General features: G+C 42.5%; 1 protein-coding gene across 10 annotated transcripts in view; it reads right to left on the bottom strand.

The window, feature by feature from the left end:
- Cald1 (caldesmon 1) overlaps window positions 1-25,540 on the bottom strand; it is a 175,144-nt gene that overhangs the window by 13,894 nt on the left and 135,710 nt on the right. For 7 of the 10 annotated variants that reach the window (XM_031381493.1, XM_031381492.1, XM_031381491.1 and 4 more), the window contains 6 exons: window positions 20,056-20,202; window positions 15,944-16,910; window positions 14,623-14,706; window positions 9,132-9,277; window positions 6,350-6,614; window positions 4,319-4,459 (listed from right to left, as the gene is read on the bottom strand). In XM_031381493.1, coding sequence (XP_031237353.1) covers window positions 4,319-4,459; window positions 6,350-6,614; window positions 9,132-9,277; window positions 14,623-14,706; window positions 15,944-16,910; window positions 20,056-20,202 — 1,750 coding nt within the window. The remainder of the gene's footprint in view (window positions 1-4,318; window positions 4,460-6,349; window positions 6,615-9,131; window positions 9,278-14,622; window positions 14,707-15,943; window positions 16,911-20,055; window positions 20,203-25,540) is intronic. The other 3 variants (XM_031381499.1, XM_031381500.1, XM_031381501.1) reach the window with 1 other exon arrangement.

The following is a 25,540-nucleotide window of genomic DNA, read 5'->3' as shown; positions in this document are numbered from 1 at the left end:
GGCTTAGCAGCCAGGATGGGACAGGGAGGAAATGATGGATAATCTATCTGAGGCTGGGGAAGCTGGAATCAGAAGACAGTGAAGAATGCAGAGAGAGAGAGAGAGACATGGGGAGGGGGGAGAGTGGGGGAGGGAGGGAAGGAGGGAGAGGGAGAGAGAGGGAGGGAGGAGACAGTTGAGAGGTTGAGGGTATTGGGAGCAAAAAAAAGCCAGTAAGATAAGATGGCCTTCCATAATACAGACCAATGATGAATTAATTACTTATGTATTTAGATCTATATCTCTATGTGATGGCATTTGGAAGTGGGTCTTTTGGAAGGTCGTTTTGTCAGGAAGGTGGAGTCCCCATGAATGGCATTAGGACCCTGATGAAAAACACAAGAGGACTCTCCTATTTTCTTGTCCTCTGGCACATGAAGGGACAGCAAGAACATGCCTATTTGTGGAGGATGAAGAGAGCCCCTTCTAGAACTCAGCACTATTGGCACACCAATGACCTCACACTTCCCAATCTCCAAAATTGTGGGAAACAAATGTTTACTTGGTCTAGGTTCTTGGTTGTTTTGTTTGTTTGTTTGTTCGGTTGGTTGGCTGGTTTTTGAGATAAGGCCTTACTATATAGTTAGTGTAGGCTGTCCTTGAATTCCTGGTCTTCCTTCCTCATTCTCCTAAATGCTGAATTGACAGGCATGACCTGGCAAATGATAACTACTCAGTCTATACCAATCTGTTGTGCTTATCCAAATTGATTGAGAGAAGGGAAGATTCATGTCTTATCAGCCTAGGGCAGGTCACCATAGTGACTCTCTGGACAGGATAGGATATGAAGCCTTTCTTCATGTGTGTCCCTTGGCAGACTAAGAGAACAAAGGGTTCTTTAGATTTGGAAAACATTTAAATACCAGTGGTAGGTACCATATTAAACATGATGAAGAACATAATGCCACATGTCTAAGATAAAATAGGAGTTTTGATATTTGAACTGAGTTTTATAGTTTACAATTTCAAAAGCTGTGATATGTGAGCTGGGTTTCATAGTTTGCAGTTTCCCACATGAACTTTTGAAATCGAGGGAGGCTCGCATGAACTAGAGGGGAAGCTATGTGTCTTATGTATTTATTTTTACAAGTCAGATACTTTACAGAGAGGGTGGTAGGGAGTACAGTGCAGTACAGAGCAGAGCAGAGCTGAGCCTTGTTTGTGTGTGTGTGGCTCTCCCAGCCCCTTACTGAGGGTTGTTCAGCTCACCTAGGCTGTCCCATGAACTCAAGCCAAAGAGTAGGCACACTCCTGTTCCTCCTTTCGTATCTGGAATAGTTAATCCAGCTTGGCTTCATTCTCTTAATTTCCATAGGATGCACCCTCCACTTGCTGGAAAGTGCCTTAACCAGCTGCTCTAGTGTGGAGTTTGTGAATTAAATACTCTGCACTGTATTTAAGGAACTTAAGGATGTAAGTTGGTGCTCCTGATAACCACCAGGTGGCAGCACTGTCTTAATAGAACTTAGGGAAGACACTACAGCTAACTTTAGATAATAATAGGTTGTATATTTACCGCACCCTGCTTCTCCATCAGTAAACTCAAACACCAACATCAAAAGCTTTTGTATTTAATCCACTTAAAATTTGTTCTTTGTGTTGTCATTCATTGCTACCACAATCAGGCAATGAGAACTCACTTGTAGAGTTTCCTAGATAGTGGAAATCATAAGGAATAAACAAAACATACCATTTAGCACCATTTTGAGGTCAACACTCAAATGTTCCCTTCCCATTGGCAGTGTATAGAGCCACCTGGTTGTTAGATTGGTTATAACCAATGCTGCCATCTGGAGAGTATTGGAATTCTGTCATAGGATGAGGAAAATTCTGAGTTTAAGAAAGTTCCAGAAAGTTGCCTAAATGCTCATCTCTATTATGTAGAAATTAAAAATGGCCTGGTCTTTTCTATACATTTACTTTAAATGATTGTTAACATGCAACTCCATGAGAGAAGACAGAGAGGGGCTTCCTAAGAAGGCCAGCAGGATCCAAATGAGAAGAGAGGACTCTCAGGAGCTTGGTAGAGAGGAGATGGTTAAAGAGTAGGGGAGGAGGAGCCCCGGTTTGTCTGGAAATCAGAATAGATAGGATCTAGACGTTTTAGTGACTGAACTCATGTTATCAGGACTATTCAAGGAAGACTCAACTTGGGAGAGATTTTAAAGCAAGAAGAGAGAACATTGTTTTCTTTGATTATTTGTTGATCCAGGAACAAAAGAGCAGGACCGGGGACAGGCTGCCCTAGTGGCTGCCCAGAGATAAGCAGTGAGGAGGGAGGTATCCTTCCCCTGGCCATGTGTTTGCCATAAAGCCCCCAAACGATCAAGGGGAAATATTTATTTATTTATTTTTCTAGATAGGGTTTTACTCTGTAGCTCAAGTTAGCTTGGAATTCCCTAGGTAGATAGTCCAGGCTGGCCTTGAACTGGTTATCCTCTAGCTCCAGTCTTCCACATGCTAGAATTAAAGGAGTTACCACACCCAGCCTTAAGCACTTTTTTTAAAAGAATTATTTTTAAAATTTTTATATGTATGGGGTTTTGCCTATATGTACGTATGTCTGCATGCAGTGCCCATAGAGGCCAGAAAAGGTATTAGATCCTCTAGAACTGGAATTACAGATGGTGGCTAACTATCAAGTGGGTGTTGGGACCTGAACCCAGGTCCTCGGCAAGAGCAACGAGTGTTCTTAACTGCTAAGCCATCTCTCCAGCCTCCATTTTTAATAAAATTTCTATTATTAAGTGGTTAAAAGACGATTTCATGACATAAAGTCATGAAATTCCAGTTTCAGTGTTCAGAAATGAAGCTGGCCTACTTTAGGCCTTGTCTTGGCCCTGAGGGCTTCCTGTTTGGATGTGGTTCTCTTTGTGAGTTCTGAATCATTTCCCACAAGGCTCTCAACTGTATGTGTGTCAAGAGGTAGCATTTTTCCTTCTCACAGTATACAGAACAAGCTAGTTATGCTACAAATATCAAAAAATAAAAAAATTTCCCACTCTGGCTCATATTGGTATTCTGGATGGTTTTTCAACTTGATACAGGCTGATGTCACCTGAGAGGAGGGAACCTCAGTTAAGAAAATGCCTCCATAAGATCAGGCTGTAGTTTTTTTGTTTTTTTTTTTTTTTGATTTTCGAGACAGAGTTTCTCTGTATAGCCCTGGCTGTCCTGGAGCTCACTCTGTAGACCAGGCTGGCCTCAAACTCAGAAATCCACCTGCCTCTGCCCCCCAAGTGCTGGGATTAAAGGCGTGCGCCACCACTGCCCGGCTGATTACTTTTATATACTACATGTACATGTAGCCATGGGAGCCTGGCTGTGACTCCACCCTGGCTTTGCCCAGCATGGATGGTTGCAGTCTAGCTAGGCTGACAGCAGATGAGGATGAGATTCAAATGTTAATGGTTCTCTGAGGATTCACTCACTCTTTCACTAGTCATCTGCAAGTATTTATTTAATACCCTCAAGACAGAAGGGACGATACTAGGTATTCAAAATAACAGAGAGACTTAGTAATAAATGGCTGACTGAGCCAGCTGCCTTTCCCCAACATCTCAATCATTCCACCGTCTGGTCTCCTGACTTCAGTTCTTTTTTTGGTCCTCTTTTCTCTGAGAAAGAACTTCTGCCCTGAAAGTTAGGAGCTCTGATCCGTGAAGGCAGTAGTAAGACTGAACTCTACTGGGAAAGGACCCTAGCCAAGTTTCATCTCATCTCCTACAGAAATAGCTTTGCAGTTTGGATCTGCACCAATTTCAGTCACTCTGCTTTTAGTAATCACAAAATTAACATAAAAAGCAGCTGAAAGAGTCAGGTGTCAAATGTTTGTAGCTCTCCATCTGGTGCTGTCCAGTTCCCAATGTGGTATATAAAGAGGTAGGGCCTTTGGGTGGATTCCTCATGAATGGGATTAGTGCACTTCTTAAGGAGCCAGACAGAGCTTGTGTGCCCCTTTTCTCCTCTGTCATATGAGAACGCAGTAAGAAAATGTCATCATCATCTATGGAGAACCAGATACTGAATTTGCTAATGCCTTTCTTGCTCTTGGACTTTTCTGCCTCCAGAACTGTGAGCAATAAGTTTCTCTTATTTACGTTACCCAGTCCAAGATGTTTCGATAAAGCAGCCTGGACAGATTAATGCAGGACAGACAGCAAAAAGCAACATGAAGCCAAGGAAGTCTTGGATGATCAAAAAACCAAAGGGGCCCTAATGAGATTCCTGTGATGCTGGAGGAGAAATTTTATAAGAAGAATTTCTGGGAAGAAAATACCTTGAGGGAAGAGCCTTTAGGAGTGAAGCACTTGAACGGCTTCTTGTCCTCGGACAGGCCATCTTCGGGCATCTTCTGGCGTTTCTCAGCGGCTTCTGCCCGTCTCCTTTCAATCTCTTCCTTTAACCTCCTCTTCTCTTCCTGAGACAGACAGAGCAATAGCATCACAGTGTGCTTCAAATGCTGTGAGCCCAAGAGCATAGAGGGCAATAGACTTAACCCTAGTATGTATGTTGTTCTATCTTCTGGGGTGCTCAGGAGAGGGTACCCCTGGGCACAGGAGTCCTGCTGCCTGGATTTGCATTCTGGAGGGGCACTTTCAATCAGTCTGGCCTTGGTCTTACTTGCTACCTGCCTCAGTTTCCTCACTTATAAAACAGAATCACAGCCATCATCTAATTTCATGACAGCAAGTTTAGAAAAATGCGTGTGAAATGTTTAGACTGCCACTCTGCTCAACTAGTCTCCCTTGAAGGTGACAAGTTTCCATCATATCTTGTAAGTCCCTTAAGAGCAGTTTCCACTTGTGAATATGCAATGGAATACAAAGGCCCCCTCTGCCTGTTTCCAGAAAGACTTTCAAGATGGAATCCTTTGTTCATAAAGGGCTATAAATCTATGGTACCACGTCTAGCAAACTACGTGAGTTTGACAAATTGAGATGATTTTGTGGTAGCCCCTGACTCAACTGAAGATATCATTTTAGGTGGTGGCCTCACTGAAAGTTGGAGTTGGAAGGGACACTGGAATAATTAACTTTCCACACAACTCAGGGAAACTGTGTCCCATCCTTGTCAGAAAAACTAATGAAAATCTTTTCACATATTTTGAGGGAATAGGAACTTGAGGCCTGGAAAGTTCTAGGCTCAGGAGTTGGGGAAACAGGGCCCCCATGCTTATTCCATTAAACATGTTCAAACAAGTCACTCTAATGATTGGATTCCTGGCTCCTTTCCCCATGAAATGAGAATGTACCCCAGGGTGAAAGGGAAAACTGTACTTTGTAAACTGTAGCCATCTAAGCTGAGGCTGATGTAGCATATTTCTCATGTGCTGAGGCCAAGTTTCCCTCCTTGAAACGTGATCTGTTCCGTGTTAAGAATGGAATAGATACATCTGTCAACTGTGACAGGGCTCGGGTGGCACAGCAAGCCCCGTGTTGTGTCCTGCTGTACAACACTGAACAAAGCAGATGCCATCCTAGCTTCTGTGTATTCTGGTCTGCGTGGAGAAGCTTTAGGGCCAGAGAGAGGACTCAGTAGTAACGTCTGTGGTAGGAGCCTGGAGACCTGAATATGATCCTTGGAACCCCACATAAAATGAACAAGAAGAAAATCAACTCCACAAAGTTGTCCTTTGACCACCAGACACAGGTATCTTCCAATGCTAGGCCTCTAGACACACCCACCCACCACACCCACCCTGCTTCTTAGCTTGGCTCTGTGGTAGGCAGTAGACTTTCATCTCTCTCAGATTTCTCATTGTTTTTTATTGAGAGGCCATAGAGACCAATAGGCTAAGTGGGAAAATTTCACAAACTTCCCTGTGCCTCAGAGTCTTCATCCAGAAAAATGGAGATACAAGTACTGAGGGTTCAGAAATATGTCAGTACATGCTTAGTTTATCATCATAATAAATTACTATTGTTATTATTATTATTATTATTATTATTATTATTATTATTATTTGAGGCAGAGTCTCCTATAACCCAGGCTAGCCTTGAACTCGATGTGTAGTGAAGGAGGATGATCTTTTCCACCTACTGAGTGATCTAGCACCTGAGGATTACAGGGGTGCTCCATCACTTGGGTATATGTACTGCTCTGGATTGAACACCTTCTTTGTGCATGCTGGAGCCAGCACTCTACTGACGGAGCTATCAGGTTTGTTACTTTCCAAGAGTCCATGCTCAAAGAGCAGCAGAGGACTTCCTTGGGGGGCTGCTCCTCTCTGGACTACAAGGTCATGAGCCATGCACTTAAGGAGTTGGGAACATCCAGGTTTCCAATGGTTGGGCCAGGCAGCCCTTACCTCCTCTCTAGCTTTTCGATCAGCCTCCTCCTGCTTCCTTTTCTGCTCTTCTTCCTCCAGGACCTTCCTTCTCTCTTCCCTTTTTTTCTTCAGCTCTTCCAGCTCCAAGGCCGCCTCCTGTTGCTTCTGTTTGAGTTTTTCGAACTCTTCGCTCTCCGTCTCCCCACGGCGTCGGCGCAGCTCCTCCAGCCTCTTACCAGCTTCCACTTGTGGGGTGCCTTCAGCTTCCTTGTCCCCACTGGCCCGGCCTCCTGAACGGCTGGGGCTGAGGGAAGAGGAAAGGGAAGGCAGTTACCCAGTTCTGTCTGGCAGCCCCCGTTGAAAGAAAATGTGTGTGTGTGTGTGTGTGTATGTGTGTGTGTGTGTGTGCAGGTACTGAAGCCAGGCACCTGATCCTCACACCAGCCCTAGGTTTGGTTGGGGATCTACATGGATTATAAGTAGGGCAAAGTAAAAAATGGTGCACCTAATGTGGAAACAAATCCCTTATCTGTGCAACCTTGAAAATAATAATACTGTATATATGATCCAGACATACCATTGGCATATATTCAAAACAATTGAAAGCAAAGTCTTGAGATGGCTGAACACCTACATTCAGGGAAGGGACTCTGGTCAACTTGAGTGTGGCCAGCATAGGTCTGGTAGGCCTTGTCTTTCTCTCCCATTGCCTTGTTAAAAACCATTAGATTACATTTCTAAATCTAGCCACTAAGGTCTATCCCCTTGTTTGGCTACTTCCTACTCCTGAGGTTAACTACCGAGTTCCAGCTATCTAAATATTGAATCCATCAATCAAAAGCTCCCTTTGGCTCACCTAATTAACATACCTAATCAAAACATAGCATTGCATCTTAGCCCATTCTAACACAACCTCCGCTTTTCCTTTTCTTAACAAATTACACCTACAAGATCATTGGCTGATGTTTTTCTTCCTGAGTCAGAAAGCAGCCTCTTCAACTCCCCCATCCTCTGATTAATAAAGGAGTTCTGTGAAAACTGGTGTTTGGGTGTGGGGTGTGCCTAGTCTGGGGTCCAAGCAGGAGACCCCACTATTCATGGTTTCCTTCTTTCATAACAACATTTTCCATGAGAGACAGGAGAAAGGAGAAACCCTAAGTTCATCCTGAGATGAAGGGATTAACATATGTGGAATATCCATACCATGGAACATATCTAGCCCTCAAAAGAAACACTGACATATGCTACCTTGTAGATGAACCTGAAGACATCACTCTAAATGAGACTAGTTATAAAAGGACAAATACCTCAAATCCAACTTTACAAGGGGTCTCTAGTAATATCAAATTCATAGAAACAGAAAAGGGGTAGTGGTTCTCTGGGGCATTGAAGGTGGGGAAGGAGGAGCTGTGTATGCATGTAGAATTGGATGGAGCTCGCAGGATGAAATAATTACAGAGCTCTGTGGCAGGACACTGAGAATACAGTTGACACCACCAAACTGTAGAGTTTGGATGTTGCTTTTTGTTTGGTTGGTTGGTTTAGTTTTTGAAACATGTTCTTTCTAGAGTTAGCCACTAGCCCAAGCTCATAATCTTTCTTCTGCTATTATAGTTTGCTTTAAGATCATGTGGTGTGGATGAGAAAATGGACTCTTCTCTGGGATCCACTAGGTGTCGCTAGGTCTTTATATAAATATAGTGTCTGTCCTGAGGCTCTTGTTTAACCAGTCATGCAGAGGCAAACCTCACGTAGATTCACTGGCTGTACAGCTGGCTATACATGCATCGTGCATGGTGCAAGGCTAATTTAAAATATGCACTTCTGATTACATTCAATTATATGTATATATATATATGTATGATATATTATATCATATGTATATATATTATATGTATGATTCTGTATGTCTATCTGTCTTGAGTGTTCCATACATAGAAAAATATCTGGAATAAATGTTAATATTGGGCAAAATTAAAAGAAATCTAAGAAATAGTCAGCTTTCACTCAAACAGGAGTAAGACTGGTTATATTGCTTCTACCTATACATGCTGGTAGGCTCATAACATAGGATGGTATATGGCAATACCTTCCAGAAAGTTCTGTCCTGTCTTTTGCTTTCTAGATTTAAGGCAAATCAGATACAAGGCTTTTAATCATATAGAACACAACTTGCTTTTAGCTCAGCTGGTATATAGCAGACACTAACAGATAAACAAAAGTGAATTATATTGTAGTAACCTGTTAAGTGCTTTCTTTTTCTTTCTCTCTGTCTCTCTCTCTCTCTCAATGTGTGTGTGTATACATTCCTAAAAATTGGAAAATAAAAACAGGTGTTCCCTTTAGTTCCCTTGCAAATTTCCAGAGGGCTCTTTAAAATCCTATGGTAAAGAGCTGTGATTTGGGTAACCCTAATGTGCCCCAAGTTTTTGGACCACAGAATAATACTCATTTACAACCTTTATAAAAATGAACAGAGAAAGGTTTGTAGGAAATAATCTGGACCATACAAGGTATGAACCAATGATATTAACCCCAGTTATGATATTTCTTAATATACTGATACCCCATTCGGTCAAAACATGGGCACTAAGCCTTATATCCCTTACTATTAAAAAAATAAAAAAGGAAATAGAAGGGGATTAAGCTATGGTAGAGCAATGAGTCTACTGTTAGTGAGAGGGTATCTTTAAGACAATGGCCCATGACCTCAAAACAGAAGAATGTTGTCTGCTTAGCTCCTTTCTGCCCAGAGGCACATGACAAGGAGACCCATTCTCCCTCCCACATATGCGGAGATTCTTAGATAGTCACGCCTTACCTGAAAGCATTTTCAGTTTGTTTAAGTTTGTGGGTCATAAATTCTCCATTCTGTGCCTTCACTTCTGTAAATCCTTTCTTTCGATCCAAGAAGCTCTTGACTTCTTCTTTGGGCTCTTTTTCCTTTTTAAGCTTCTCATCTTTAACCTAACCAATGATACATAGCAAGAAGAGAAGTAACTATAAACACTGTACTAGGTTTTAGCTGGTTTTAAGGAAGACCCCCAACTTTTAAGGAAGTCATTAGATTTGAGGTAGAGCAATCATCCAGAACATGATGTAGAAACAAAATCAAGAAGATTACTAGAGAGTAAGTCATGGCTCTTTGGCCTGTGAGACAAACCAGGACCATAATATTAGGAAGTCAAGATCCTCTGCTGATCTCACTGGGGTTTTTATTTGTGGGAGCAGCACTGTTGCTCCCACACTGTTTGGAATCTATCTAAACCTAGGAACTCCATCTAAGAGTAGTTGCTTGCAGTTCCCACTAGAAAAAGCAGTTACAGGTCATTTTGATGGAAGAATGGCAGTGTAGCTTAGCCAAGTTTCTTCTTAGCTAAAGGAAGCATCTTTGATAAGAACCTAATAAGGAAGAAATAAGAGAAAAGCCAGCAGGTGGTCCAAATCTGCCAATTCTGGCACTTTGGTCAAATTTGTATGATGTTCCAAGGAGGTAACAAAACCTACCTTTAGGGGAAAGAATTAGAGCCATGTCTGAGGTCACAGAAACCACTAAAATGAGCATGGGACAGGAATAGTTCTAGGCTACACATTGATGTTCACTGGTAGGAAAGATATAGACCTCCAGAAAAGGGTTTGTGATCATTTCGGATCACAGAGGAAAAGCTATCTGGAGAGAAAGTGGGCCTTGGTATTTTGGTGGTGGTTGTGCTGTAAGCTCTCCATGGTAGTTGAGACACATTATTTCAAAGTGGCTTTTGAGATGGGCAAAGAGTTCATCCATTCTTAAAACATGAGCAGAAGAGAGTGGCCTCCACTGTTCTCTCTGAGATAGTTATAAAGAGCAGAAATATTTGGAAGAGGAAAGGTAGACCATGAGAATGCTGGGCTTCTAGGATGTCCAGAACTGTCTCCCTTTACCTGACCACCCACTGCTTCCCAGTGATTCTTGACACCCTCTGGACGTTTACTCCTAAAAGACGTGTTTTACAAGGTAGAATGGTGGTGTCATACCCTTTTATAGTCCTTTGCCTGATAATCTTCCTTAAATGGTATTAAATCACCATGGATGGACTACTCACCAACACTGGGCCAGTGAGTTAAGACTTTGCTCTCCCTCCAAGATGGGATATACATGGGTATCCATGTATACTAAGGGACATACGGGCAGTCTTCTCATATTCTCAGGCAAAGCTTTCTTAGAAACATTCTTCATATAATAATGATGACTTGCATTTGCCTGAAAGTTATTTTCTCCTATTGATGCTAAAGAGGGGAGCTGCAACGCTGCTGCTACCATGTCCTCTCTGGCAGATTTGTCTGCAACCCGGGAGGCTGTTTGATTCTAGGGCTGTTAACAACCCAGTTTCTCTGGGAAGCTCATCAAGATATAGTCAGATAAAAGGATCACTTTCCACATCCCACCCTCTTATGGTCCTCTTGGCCCTTGGATGATTATGAGCAAGAGAAGGAAGCTCGAGGCCCTGTGGAGCAGTATGATCACGATGCTTGGTCCTTGCCCCTTGAACAAACCGGTAGTCACTGAAAAGGCAGGAGGAGACAGTACGGTTTCATTTTGGCCTGCCACTGTTGGATAGAGCCCCAGAAACCATGGGCTAGAGTTCACACCCTGGTTAATATGTATCTGGGAATACAAACATAGAGGTGAGGGGAGAAACAAATTCTGAGTCAAGTCTTATGGTTTATGGTGGCAACTGCATAGATAAATTTCTTTTATTTTGAAGTCAGAAATATTTTCACTTCCCCAAAAGGTATTATCAGATTCACTGGCCAATATATATATATATATATATATATATATATATATATATATATATATATTACAAAGCTATTTTTAAGTATATATATATATATATACACACACACTTATATACATATATACATACATACTTAAAAAAGCTTTGTAAAAGCATTAGATGTCTATGAGAAGAAGAGCCTTCCACTCTACTTTTGGTGGGTGGTCTCCTCATATTCTTAGGGAAAACTTTCTTAGAAACATTCTTAATGAAATAATGATGACTTGAGTTTGACGGAAAGTTATTTTCTCTTGAGAAATAAATAAAAGACTCCAAGGGATCTTTAAATTTTAGTTTAAAGAATACAATGGATTAGAGTCTATGGCAAGTCCACAGCCTTCTGAGTCCCTGGGAACTAGATCTTTTAGGTTGGAATGTTATCACGGAAAAAGATTTCTGTGGAAGGGTCACTGGGTGGTCGTGAGTATTGGAAGAGCAAGCAGGCTTCTTCATTCACAGATAACATGGCTGTACTTCTAAGACAGCCTCTAGATTCTTAGCTGAGACTTCGTATAGCTGGACTACTTAGTGGGAGAAATCATGAGCACATGGGGGTGTGGGAATTTAAGAGGCATGACCTTAAGCTGGAGAGAACTCAAAAGCCCAAGGGAACACATGGACCCAAACTGAGACAGGAATCTCTGTCGTGCTACTCTGCATGATAAAGTTCCAGAATAACAATAAGAATTGGATGTCAGATGCAGGCCTTTATGAGCCTCAGATACCTAAATCCCCATCTGGATCCCTGTTCTACCCCACACATGTCCTCCTGGGTCCTTGCTTCTGAAATTTGGTTCATGGACAACTCAGACCTTCAGCTGAGAGCTTAGACTCCAGCTTAAAGCAACTGAATCATTCTTTAACCAAATTCCTGGATGCATCTGCAAGCTAAGGTCACACTGTATGTTCAGGACATGTGGGCCTGGGTGACAGGAATATTAGGTTCAAAATCACAAAAGACCCTGTGGCTTCTTCCTTCCTTCCTTCCTTCCTTCCTTCCTTCCTTTCTTTCTCTCTTTCTTTCTTTTCTTTCTTAAAAGCCAAGAGGAAAAAAACCAAACAGAAGAACTGAAAAGAGACAGCTTGTAATGGAGAAGGAGAGACAGAAAGTTAATTATGTCTCAGAGTTGGAGATCATCTGCACTGCATGGCTGCCACAGAGTTCAGCTGCGGTGGAGGGACACAGGGGTTTTGTTTATTTGTTTGTGTTTTAAAGCCCTGGAGGGACTTTGGGAAATGTTTCCCCTGGATGGGCAGAGGAGTGTTTGTGTTTACTGTTGGTTGGCCTAGCCTGCTTATCTTGTGTGGATCCCTAACCCTGCCAGGAAAGGTTTCTGCTTGCTTTTATGTGATAAAAGAAAGAAAGGGAGGAAGAAAGAAAGAAAGAAAGGAAGGAAGAAAGGAAGAAAGGAAAAGGAAGGGAAGGAAGAATAGGAAAGGGTTATTTAAAATGTCTGAATCATGCTAAATGATTTAAAATTGCCTATATAACACACCAGTCCAGCTAGTAGAGAAGGGAGAACTCTATGCATTCAATCAGCAGTTTACCTATATACAATGTTAAAATCTTAAAATCGATCTTTTGAAAACCCTGATTGGAGGCAATTATCTAGCCTAGTATAAAAAAGAAGCTGGAAGTTCTGAGCTCTGGAATGTGCTGTTGGGCAAACTGGGTAAGGAATACTGGCAGGCTTGAATCCAGCTATTCCTTGGAGTGTTTGACTGATACACTGGGCTTGGCCTTATCTGAAAAGAGGCAGAGGGATGACTGAGGATGAGCCTCTCTGACTCAGACATAGGCGTAGGATGCTTTGGCCATTAAAAGTAAGTCATTATCTGGCCTAAATGAACTTTCACAACAGCAGAGGATGTTTACTGAAGCCCTCTGCCCACATCTCATCACTGAGTTGCAGATCTCACGCAACAGTATTCAGAGTTTAGTTCTGAGACACCTTTGTTATATGGGTGGACCTTTACACAGCCCAGGGTGTCCAGCCGCCTCCTCAGCTGCTTGGAAGAGCTAAATTCAGCTTCCGGGTCATCAGTATTTGCACCTCCTCCCTCCTTCAGATAGCTAGGACTCACGGTCAAACCACAAGTTCTACTAGAGTAGAGAGGAACATGAGTCTTCAAGTAAGTATACAGGGTCTTTCTTCCTAGGTGAATTTTACAAAGCCACCTAAGGGAACCACCCACATGCTACTTAATAAGGCCATCTATTTTCTACACAGCTCTGGATTTTCTTAATGCATGCTCTAACAGAGAACTGTAGTGAGATTCCATCTGGGCCAGTACCCAGTGGCCACAGATCATTTCACCAGTCTCTTGGGAAACATAATTCAGGCATTCCTATGTCTGCTGGTTCTGTATTACCACATCCCACTGCTTGAACATACAGGATAACATGACAATTTGTCATGTCACTTGAGGCTATCACAGGCAGGATGGTTAGAACCGGGTGAGGCTTTCTGCCCTGGTACTATATGCTGGAGTGCTTTGGCACCCGTGTACAGAAGTCTCATTGACTTACCCATGAGCCCCCTGGCACTCGCTCCCCTCTGTGTGTGTGTGTGAGAGAGAGAGTGTGCACGCGCGCGTGCGCCTTATTCATGGAATGCAGAAGATTTGGCCAAACTTTGCTTTTTGACCAAAAAAAAAAAAGCATACAATACAACCTCTTTGGATCACCAACTTTTCTACTGAGATTCAGGTTGGGGTGGGGGGTGTGCTTTTTCATGAAAAAATTAAAGCACGAATCAAAGCTGGCTGGAAATATTTGAAATGCAAGCAAAGAAGGGTTCCCAGAAGCCAAAGTCACACTGCAGGAGCAGGACGTAGGCAAGACTGAGGAGCAGGGTCGTCCAGGTTCTTGACTGTGACAAACTCTAAGAAAGACAATTTCTGTGAGAACACTGTACTACTGCCTATGTGCCCTCAGACGCTTTCAATTCTATGTCCTTTTTGTGAACTCTCTAGTACATACGTGTATGGTGTATGAGTGTATATGAATGTGTGTGGTATGAGTGTGTATGAATGTGTGTGTACAGGTGTGTGTGTGTATGCAAGGCACAGGGTGATTTTGGGTGTTGTCTATTGCTCTCTACCATAACTTCTGAGACAGGTCTTAAAATGCTAGAGCTCAGTGTTTGGCTACATTGGCTGCCAGTGAGTCCTTGGGACCACCTACTCATCCTATTGTCTTTACTTCCCAAAGTTGGAATTACAAACACTCCCCTACACCATGCCCAGCTTTTTTAGTGTGTCCTGGGGACCTGAACTCAATCAAGTCCTCCTGCTTGAATGACCAGCCCTGTACTCACTGGGCCATGTCCCTCAGCCTGATTAATTAGTTCTGAGACACTCTATACTATCTCATCAGTGACTCATGAGCCACGGTCTGGAAACCACAGGAGAGGGGCTGCAATTCCAAGATCAGATCCAGGCATGCTGCTTTCCATGCGGCCTTAGGATTCAATTATGCTTAATGACATTTACCTCTTCCTTTTTGAAGGCAGGCTTGTCATCTTGGGGCGTTTGTCTTTGAGCTTGCCCTTTAACTCCCCTTTCTTCTTCCTTTTCCTTTTCAAGAACGGGGAAGGTCACTCATGTAAACAGAAGAAGCCCTGTCTAGCTTGCAAGAGTGCGAGTGGTGCTCAGATCACTCTGCGTGGGCTGTGATGTCTCTGCGGCCGTCTTAGTGACACACTCAGATCCCTTGGTGCCAGTGGGACCTAGTGCTAGTAGTTTGTCAGCAGAGGTGATGTGTCCCACCCCACCCTAATTTTTCCCCTCCTGTGCCTCCCACTGTGCTCGCTGGAATCTAGCATGGCATGATGTTCCAGGCATTGACATCCTGCTCATGATTTTCTCAGTTACAGCCATATGCATGTACCCCTGGGTACAGAAGCAGGGGTGGATATAACTTCAGTGAGATGCAGTGGCAGAGGGCTCACTCTGGAGAGGTGAGCGTGCAAGCATTTCTCTTGTCTTTTACAGCTCTTAGAGGGTTTTTTTTTTTTTTTTTTAATGCAGCCTTGCAGATAGAGGGAAAAAACCCACATAACTTTTGTATTTTACACTTCCTTCCCCAAGTGCTCTCCCCATCTTTCCTGAGCCACATAGCAAAAAGAAGCAAACTGCATACTCTCAATTGTCCTTCAGTTGTTAACGGACCCTAGTCCAGACGAATAGCTTTCTGCAAGTCTACATGAAACCCAGGTCTACATGATGGCAAGTCAGGCTTTTGAAGGTGTTTTTCTGTTTTTGTTTTTATTGGGGTTGGGGAGTATCCAGCATTCTCCTTCTGTCCTTGATTTCAGTTGACTTCAAAGGATTTATAATTTTTTTTAATCTAAGACTAAATGTCCGAACTTAATCCTTTATTTCAACTCCCCAACCCCTAATTTTAAAATTAAAAATAAAAACTGCTATCAAACATCCGAGTAAGATGAGAAGTATAGGCCTCTTGCCTCATGCACACCCAGGGAAGATGTCAGAAAGAGGGAGTTCAGATGCAGATGTACAAACAAGCTGACAGAAACCCACCACATTCGGCATCTTTGAGTTAATTCATTTTTTTTTTTTTTTTAATAACCACAGCACCCAAGCACAGAGCAATTGATTTTTCTCTGTTTGTCTCATTAATTTGGTTGATTGCTTGGGTATTGCTATGGCCTGAAAAAAAAAAAAATGAATAGTTTGCCAACTGATCAAGCACGTGAGGCGATGTGCACGAGGCCTCAGCCCCCGTTGGGTGTGCATTGCATTTCTCATGAGTCACAGGCATCACACAGTAGGTGCACAGTGCTTACTGTACCTGCGTCTTTGGGACAGCTGTCTGCAGTCTGTCGTCTTGCGCCTCCCTTTCATTCACCCCTTTCCTGTCTGCTTTCTCAGCTCCCTTTTCCCCCTTCTCTTTGGCTTCTCGCTTCTCACTCCTTTGCTCCTCCAGCTGCTTTTTTTGTCTCTGCTCTTCTATCCTAGCCTTCTCCTCCTCTGCCTTGGCCTTCTTCTGCTCCTCAGCCACTCTCCTCTGCTCCTCCTCAATCCTTGCCCGCTCCTCGGCCTCCCTCCTCGCCCTCTCCTCAGCAGCTGCTTTCTGTTCGGCCTCGATTCTTGCCTGTTCCTCTGCTAGCTTTCTGTCGTGCTCAGCCTTGATTCTTTCTCGTTCTTGCTCTTCCACTTCCAACCTCAGTCTCTCTGCCTCAGCTCTCTCTCTCTCTTCCTCCCCCATCTTTTTTCGACGGGCTATCTCCTCCGTGTCTTGTTCCCCATCTCCCTCTACTTTGGACTCTTCTGTGCTGACTTGCCCATTTTCCAATACCGTCACCACAGCTTCCTCTTGGGTTTCTGATGTTTTCTCTTCTACCATCTCCTCTACCTGATTTTCGCCAAGGCTCCCTCCCTTCAGGCTCTCTTCCTCCTCCTCCTCCTCCTCCTTTTCTTCTTTCTTCTTGTCTTCAGCATCCTGATAGCTGTTCTTCTGGTAGGACTTGATAACCACTTCTGTTTCTTCCACCTCATACCGTCCTGAGCGACTCTCTCTTTTTTCTTCCCCCTCTGCTGTCTCATTTTCAGTCGAGTCATTTTGCATTCTTCTGCTTGGGACTGAGAGACTGCCATCTGTTATGGTCGGATCAAACTCCTTCTGACGCTCTAAGGCTTCCTGAAGGCGTTTTTGACGTCTCTCTTCTCGCCTAGCCAGGCGCTCCAGTAAGGCAGCCTCCTCATCACCTTCTACCTGAGTGTTTGCAGTGGCTGGCTTAGACTCTTCATCTGGGACGCTGCATGACAGAAGGAACATCAAAGACAGCATGTTGGTTAATCGACCATACAGAACAACCTGAAGCCAGAGCAGGTGCCAGCAGTATCCAACTCACATGCCCCTAGATGTTACCATTTTATGCTACCAACTGAGCCTATCCAAGTCTTCACTCTTGGTCTTTCTCAGGTCACTATGTCTCCTCAACTTGTGTAGGACCTCTGAATATTAATGTCACTCAACAAAAGCTGAGGAGCATCATCATATAAATACCTTGGCTTTTCTCTGTTTTGAAGGACAATTTTGAAGGACAGTCATAGCTCTTACTGGAGTTATGTCCCAGAGCTCCACAGTGGCCACTTATGCTGGAAAGCAACTTCTACTTGGTTGCCTTCCCTCCTGTGTCTAGCTCACCTATACCCCAACTGTTGTTTTCTGAGATTACCTTACAAACAGACTACTTGCGATTAAACCTTGATTTCAGGATCTGTGTCACTGTGGATCCCAGAGGAAGAGGGGAGGAGTGTAGAGAATGTGAGAGTCTACATTCATGCCAACAACCTTCTCTTTGGAGACATTTAAGTGTCCTCCACAATTCACAGAGTAATGACTGCTAGTCAAGGATAGCATTTCCTACCCTCTGTTCTCCCTCATACCTAGACAGGACCAGGTAACCCAAGAAATGTAAGTATAAACAATGTGCTCAGGACAGCACAATTGATCATGTGTGTATTCTCTATATTTGCCATCTCTGCTGGTGTTCAGATGATTAGGGGTTGACAGAGCCATGGAGGATAGAAGAACAGGAAGACTCCCCAGGCTCATGGAGGAGCCAGCCTGGCTGAATCAATGAGCTCCAGGTTCAGTGAGAGACCCTGTCTTGAAAAATGGTGGAGAGGGAGGTATGGTGGCACACACTTTTAAGCCCAGCACAGAAGACAGAGGCAGTGGATCTATGTGAGTTTGAAACCAGCATAGTTTATATAGCAAGATTTAGAGTAGCCAGTAATATACAGTGAGATCCCCCTCTCTCAAAAAATAGTATAATAAAGTAATAAAAATAAAATAAAATAAGACATAAAGCACTTTATCTGGTATACAAAAATGTCCACAGTGCACTAGTATACTGTGTTAAAATATTAAAATTGTCATAGCAACAACATTATCATAACTAATCTAGGCAATCTAACTCTTTTGTACAGATTTCTAAGAATAAAGAGCTTTTTCTCCTTTTCTCCAATGGGTAAAGACTGGCTAAACCCAATGTTTATTTTTAAAAGAAAAAAAAAAAAAGGGAAAATCCAAACTGTAGCATGTCCATCATCTTAATCACTCTTCCAGGAGCTGGACACTGCCCAGGCCAAGGGCGTTGGCCCCTTCTGGCTGGAATTACCAGTCATGTGATACCAGAACTACAACTGGAGCTAGAAGCATATGCCTCAAAATGTTTAGAAACTCCATAAATTTCATGGTTCATACCAAACTTGGCTCCTCTGATGTTCAAGTTCACTTGGATTTGGAAAAACACATCTCATAGTTAACAACAAAATATTGTAGAGGAAAGCCTAGATTTTAAGCCTTTTGGGCCTCTGCTATTGCTGCAGGACATTGTCACTGTGAATTAGCCACATACGGATTACATGGCCACAGGAATATGAAGAACTGGGAGGTCGATAGAAAAGGTCTGTGTATAGGACACTTGGACCAATTGCATTCTAATGTCTTTAAAAGGTACTGCAAATTCCGAAGCACTAGCCAAAAAAGAATACTGTTAAGAAATTAACAGACTCCACTGAGCTTTTCCTTGCTCTCTTTTATAGATCATGGCTAACAGTCACCAGTAGATGTTTAGTGCCAGTTAAAGCTGTTTAGCCCCTACTTGTAGGTAATTATTATGCTTGCAAGAAGCCAAGTGCTCAGACCTGAATATATTTTCCTTAAAAACCAACTTTTTTGTTGTTTTAGTTCTTTTGATACAGGGTCTTGTGTAGCCCCGGGGAACCTTGCCCTCACCAAAAAGCCAAGGTTAACCATAAACTCCTGGCCCTCCTGCTTCAACCTCTTAAATGCTAGGGATCTAAGCATGTGCCATCTTGCTTGGCCAAAGAATTTTTAAACTTAGGTAAGCTCATAAAATAGCTAGTAATAAAATTAAAGCAGAAATGAAATGTAAGTAGAAACAGGACCTTTGTGTGTGCTGCCCACTTGGTTGCTGAGCAGAGGCTCAAACCCAGGGCCTCGTGTGCTAGCCTAGCACTGTGATTCCAGTCCAGAAGCAAGATTTTTCAGAAGCCAAACAATATCGATCAGCTGTAACTTTTAAAACCATTGCTGAACACTCACTAGTAGCTAGATTCAGGAAAGACCTCAAAAATGTCACTTTAAAAATTATTAATTTTTGCCTCCTCTCTTCAGCTTGAGAGCAGAAAAAGGCACCAGATGGCCATGCTGCCCACCTCCTGTGAGACTCTGCCGGGAGCACCCTGCGGGAGCACACTGCGGGAGCACACTGTGGGAGCACACTGCGGGAGCGTGCTCACCGTGTGCTCACCGTGTGCAAGGCATTTAGCCTTTCATGCGTACTCTTACCTCTCTGCAGTTGAGCAGTGCTCGGCAAAGGGAGGTGTGACTGTGCTTTTTAAAGTGAAGGAACACAGTTTGCCAAGTTGGGATTCAAAGCCAGTGAGTGAGTAAAACCCAGTGATCATAGCTGCCCCTCCCCCACTCCTCTTAGCTATGCCTCCTCCCCAGTTAGGGACTAGTTACCAATGGCCAAGGTTTCTATCAACTACCTAAGTATTACATTTCTTATGAAACTTGTCTAATGCTTCAGCGTTTACAAGACCACACTAGGAAATGTGCTGGGGAGGTCACGACCCTTAGCTTGAAGATTTTGTTTTTGAAAAAAATAGACCAAGTTAATGGAGCTATTAACAGTCTCCCCTTAATATACATTAAATAAAAGAAACAAACCAAAACCACATGTAGCTTGGGCTACATAGTAAGTTCCAGCTTGGGATACCCCGGTCAGAAACCATCTCAGCAAAAATGAAACCAACCATTAATAGTTGTGTTGGTCTAAGGATGGAATGACCTGCTAGGAAACTCTATTCACGGGGCAGACAAAGATACAACCCAGAGATGCTTGCACGAGAGGAGGACAGTACCTGTTCTGGACATGGGCCTCCACCTGGTCTGTCACCTGTCCCAAGGATTCTTCCTCTTGCTTCTGCCGCAGCCTTTCCTGCCGGGCTCGGCGGCGCCGTTCCCTGGCGGCTTCTTCTTCATCATCATCATTTCTCTGATAGGCAATTCTACAACAATATAAAGACAAGCACCTGAGCATGCCAGCTGACAAGTGTTATCATCAATGTCCTGACCAAATAGCCAGGAATGACTATGATGGATCAGAGTTCTTTCATGTTCTCAAGTTTGAACATCCAACCAATTCGTTTTCAAACTTTTTTTTTTTTTTATTTGAAAAGCATCAGCTAATGACCCAGGGGATAAATTACATTGATCAAATAAACTAGAACATTTACACCAAAGCAGTATGCCTTTGGAAACTGTGGGTTAGCATATTTTAACTCCTGTACTGAGTTGATTATCACATGCAAGATTTATACATGGAACCATCAGGTATTGAACCCAAATAATCAAAATATGCATAAAAATGAATTTGATACATTGTTTGAACTAGAGCCAGCTCTGACACAAAGATCAGAGGGAATCAAGTCACACTACTAAACCAAGACTCTGGTGCTAATAAGCCAAAGTTGTTCACTAAAAGTGCGGACACTAGATATCTTCTTTGGTCAGATTTTATTTTCCCCTTCTGTTACTTTATGATAGTGTGTATGTGTGTGTGTGTGTGTGTGTAGTTGACCACTAGTAGGTAGTTTCAAAGTATGTGCACTGTGAGAGAGTATTGGCTAACTTAAAGGTTCCATATTGCTCAATAAGACATGCTCACTAAACCCATCTGCTGTGCTCTGTGTGTGTGTGTGTGTGTGTGTGTGTGTACACTTGCATGTATACACATGCATGTGTTTGCATGTGAATGTATGCATGTGCCTATGGAGGCCCTGAGGCTGATGTTAGGAGTCTTCCTTGAAGGCTTTCCCCTGATTCATTGAAGCCAGGGTCTCTTAGTTGAACCTGAAATTTGCTTGTATGGCCACCTAGCTATCTTGCTTCAGACTGGAATTACAAGTGGGCCACTATGCCCATGTACATTTATGTAGGATTTGAACCCCAATCTTTCTTCTTATGTGGTAGGGGCTTTAACCACTGAGCAATCTCCCCAACCCAAAGCAAGAGATGTCCCCAAGTGGGCACAAACTTTTAAAATGTATGCAACTACAAAACAATTTTCAAATTAAAGAATACAAAATATCAGAACCATAGGTATCATATGTGATAATGGTAGCTTATTCATGTTAGATTTACAAACCAGGCTTGCATAGGCTTAGATCTAGTACCTTTATCTATGTCAGCTTTTTCTTCGATAATACTATTGAATATTATCGAATTATAGTATTGAATTGTACTATTGAATATTATTGAGCTATAGTATTCAATAATACTATTCTAAAGGTTTGTTGTTCTTTCCTCTCTTTCTTTCTTTCTCTCTTTCTTCCTTTCTTTCTTTCTCTCTTTCTTTCTTTTTGTTTGTCTGTTTTTTTGAGACAGGGTCTTACTGTGTAGCTCTGGCTGTCCTGGAACTCACTGTAGACCAGGCTGATCTCACATTTATAGAGATTCACTCGTTTTTTCCTCCTAAGTGCTAGGATTAAAAGCATTTGCCACTATGCCCAGCTGGGGTTTATTTTTCTTACTAAAAAGAAAAAAAACTTAGTGGTTTACTGTTCTGATTCTGAAAGTAATGGGCTCTTTTTATGTTTAAAGACTAGACAATTACCTAATGTATGAAAAAAAGGCAAATTAGCTGCTTAGATGCAAGTTTGATGTATGTTTTAATTTTTAATAAAGTGAGGTTATGTTATAGATATTATTTCACAAAGTTTCTTTAATTAAACTTATTCATGGCTGCATTTTAACACATCAACAAACTATGTCAATGAAAACAGTATACTATATCTGCATATACCACATGGTAATTATACAGATAAATTATAATCTAATATTTCTCCTGGTGGATTTTAAACATGTTTTTCCAACTTTATGCCCCTCTAAGCAGTGGTGCAAGGACTTCAAAACTTCTCAGAAGTTAGAAGTTCTGTTTATGAAGTTGAGGTTGCTTTCTTTGGAGGCTGTTGATGCTCTGATAAACTGGCCTTCAGAAAGGGAACACAACTCCACTGAAATGTGGGTGCGCCCACTCCCTCATCACACAGAATGTGTCCAAAAACACAGTCATGGTTGCAGGATCCTTACTATATCTGCTATAGCAGTGGCTGCTATAGCAGTGGCTGTGGTCTACGTTAAAGATAACGTTAGCATCTCTAATTTCCCACACACTGGCCTTAAGCTTGTTTGAAATGCTGACCAACAAAATTCCTATCTAACCAGATAGTTAGAGATGCGTAACAACCCATTTTAGCTTCCATGAAATTTCAGCAGATTCCAGTGTTAACCAATCCACTTGTGCCCATGGCACACAAAACACCACCTTTCCCAGACCATTCAGGGGCCATATGGGATTCTGTGACTAAGGAGGACCCAGCTACATTTCCTACAGTGTTGTTGTTTGTTGTTGTTGTTTCAAGACAGGGTTTCTCTGTGTAGCCCTGGCTGTCCTGGAACTCACTCTGTAGACCAGGCTAGCCTCCAACTCAGAAATCCACCTGCCTCTGCCTCCCAAGTGCTGGGATTAAAGGCGTGTGCCACCACCACCTGGCCATTTCCTACAGTTTTAATTAAAGGTATTTCATTGTGATTTTTTAAAAAAAGTAATCTCCAAGTCTACTAAGCAACTCTCGATTAAATAAAACAATTGGAGTCCATGAATCCCGAGCAGTGCTGGCTCTAGGAGGGTTGGCTATGGAGCGTTATACTTTGTTTCTTGGCAACTGCTTTTGCTCATCTCTTGTCACAAACATCTGGAGATGTGATCCGCCTTTCCAGTGAAAGGTCAGTGTTGCTAAGAGCAAGATGACTCAGCAAGTATTTAGGACAAAGAGAGGGAATCTACCATGTACTCACTTACAATACTTACAATACTTACAAAGGAGTACAGACAATCCCCAAAGTCTGTAACAATGACACTGTATCCATGACATGGAAGAGTAGAGGGCTGGTATTTCTTCCATTCTCAGAACCATTGCTTAAAGGCCCTGGTGTGACTTGATAAGAAAATTCAAATCTACATACCAGACTCTTTCCTAATGCCCTGGCTGTTTCAAGAAAACTAGCCTAAGTTTTGTAACACTAGACCTCTGCTGCCTCCATATAGGACCAAGTTAAATTCTGGGCCTTTGAAATGGAGAAGTTTATATAAATAAAAGCATTCAAACGTGACATACAAGGAAATCACTGAGGATTCAGTTTCTTTCTATCGGTCTGTCAAGAGCTAAAGGTATACCAGAGGAAAGAAAGGAGCCACAGAGGTGCTTCAGAAACATGGTCTTTGTCTTCTTGCTTCTGTGTTCCTCTCCTTCCCCTGACTACTGCTCACGACTTGTACAGCACTAGAGAAATTCTTAACCCACTGTCTACAGGATGGTCTGGGTATAGTGGTACATGCTTGTGCTCTCAGGTACTTGGGATGCTGAAGTAAGATTATACAGTCAAAGCTAGTCCAAGCAACTAATTCAGATGCTGTCACAAAATAGAACCTTAACATGGCTAGGGATGTAGCTCAGTGGTAGAGTGTTTCACATATGCAAGGCTGTGTGTTTAACTCCCATTACCAGCACCACCAGCTCCACTACCACCACCACCACCACCACCACCACCCCCTCCCCCACCACCACCAAGGAAAGAAACAATGAAAGGAAGGGAGAGAGAGGGGATGAAAAGGAAAGGAGGCAAAAATTACATCTTTAGTACATTTTATAAAACACTACACTCCAGGGCAGGCCCCACATTCAGGAATAGTTGGCTAAACCAAAATGAACTTCCATTTGTGTGTGTGTGTGTGTGTGTGTGTGTGTTTGGTGTGTATTTTTGGTCTTATTGATTTTCCTATTTTTTTAATTAGTCTGCTTTGGTTTTCTGTTTTTGTTTTCTTTTTTTTTTAAGAGAAAAAGAAAGAATGTGCTGTTGGGTGAGTAGGAAGGTGAGGAAGATCTGGGAGATGAACGAAAGAGTATGATCAAAATATATTGTATGAACTTTTTTTAAAAGAAAAACTAGAAACTACTTTTATTGAAGGCAGGAATCAATTTCCTTCTATGTTTAAGGGCTTTAAAGTCCACAGGTTAATGAGAAAAGCCTCAGAAACTGAGAGGCTCACAGTATTTTAATAAGGCCAGTGATGAATATTCTACTCAGATCAAAACTGTAGTCTGTTTTCCTTAATTGCCCCTGCCCTGTTCCCATATCTACAAAGAGTGCACCTGAAATGCCGACAGACAGACCGAGTCAGCTCCTCATCTGTCATAGTACTCCTTACAGAAAGCCACCGTTTGTGAATTCACAGCAACTTGAGAGGCCAGTGGAGAGTTGGTTAGACCCCAAGATCAGCTGAGTCATTTGAGAAAAGTGATTTCAGCTTTGTCAGTGAGATGCCAAACCTGAGAGATGTTCCCAGCTTCCCACAGCTGCACACTTCCCATGAAGACCCCAACTAATAGAAGAAGACTCGGGCCACATGGCCTCCAAGAAGGGCAAGTACTATTATTATTATTATTATTATTATTATTATTATTATTATTATTCACTATAGCTTCTGCAAATGTCATTATCTTAATGAGGTTCTTACAAGATCTGACTTAAAGAGTTAAAAGTTTCTGTGGGTTAAAAATATGCTCATCAACTATTTGGAGGCAACATGACTCATATACATCCAGTGCTGATTTTTGTACCCAAACTCCAGGGGTTTTTTTCATGACATGAAATTGCAAGCAGATTCTCGACGCACATCCCATCAGCACTGTGTGCTGCTCTCTTGCCCTCAGTGAGTCTGAGGCCACGCTGCGATCAAGAGTGAAAACCCTGAGCCATTGAAAAGAGTCCTCTGTGTTCAGTAGATTTCCTGCACCTTTGGAACTTATGAGTTTACTGAAACATTCCAGGTACTTAAATATAATTTTGTTTACATGTGGTGATGGCAAAACATTGTGGTTTCATTGAATGCATGTAAAGACAAATTCTGAACTTTTTCCTTGGAATCCTTGAGAGGAAGGGGATTTAAAAATCTGCAATGTAGGAAGACAAAACCCATGAAAATATTTTCAGTCAGAAGATGGGCAAATCAATGGGTCTGTGTGAAATTGGTAAAGGGAGAGACTGAAAGAAAGACTCTGATTGATGTGTATATTCATTATAGGGTTCACTGATCTATCATATTACTATTGAGCCACATTTACTGGTGTCAAGGCACACAAGAAAATAGGTCACTTTGAAGACAATTACTCAGAAGAGAAGTGTAGCCGGGCGGTAGTGGCACACGTCTTTAATCCAAGCTCTTGGGAGGCAGAGGCAGGTGGATTTCTGAGTTCCAGGGCAGCCTGATCTACAGAGTGAGTT

Source organism: Mastomys coucha, unplaced genomic scaffold (genome assembly GCF_008632895.1).
Source record: "Mastomys coucha isolate ucsf_1 unplaced genomic scaffold, UCSF_Mcou_1 pScaffold20, whole genome shotgun sequence".
In the NCBI taxonomy this organism is placed as follows: domain Eukaryota; kingdom Metazoa; phylum Chordata; class Mammalia; order Rodentia; family Muridae; genus Mastomys; species Mastomys coucha.
The sequence above is the reverse complement of the archived record's forward strand: the minus strand, read 5'-3'. Positions and strand labels throughout refer to the sequence as shown.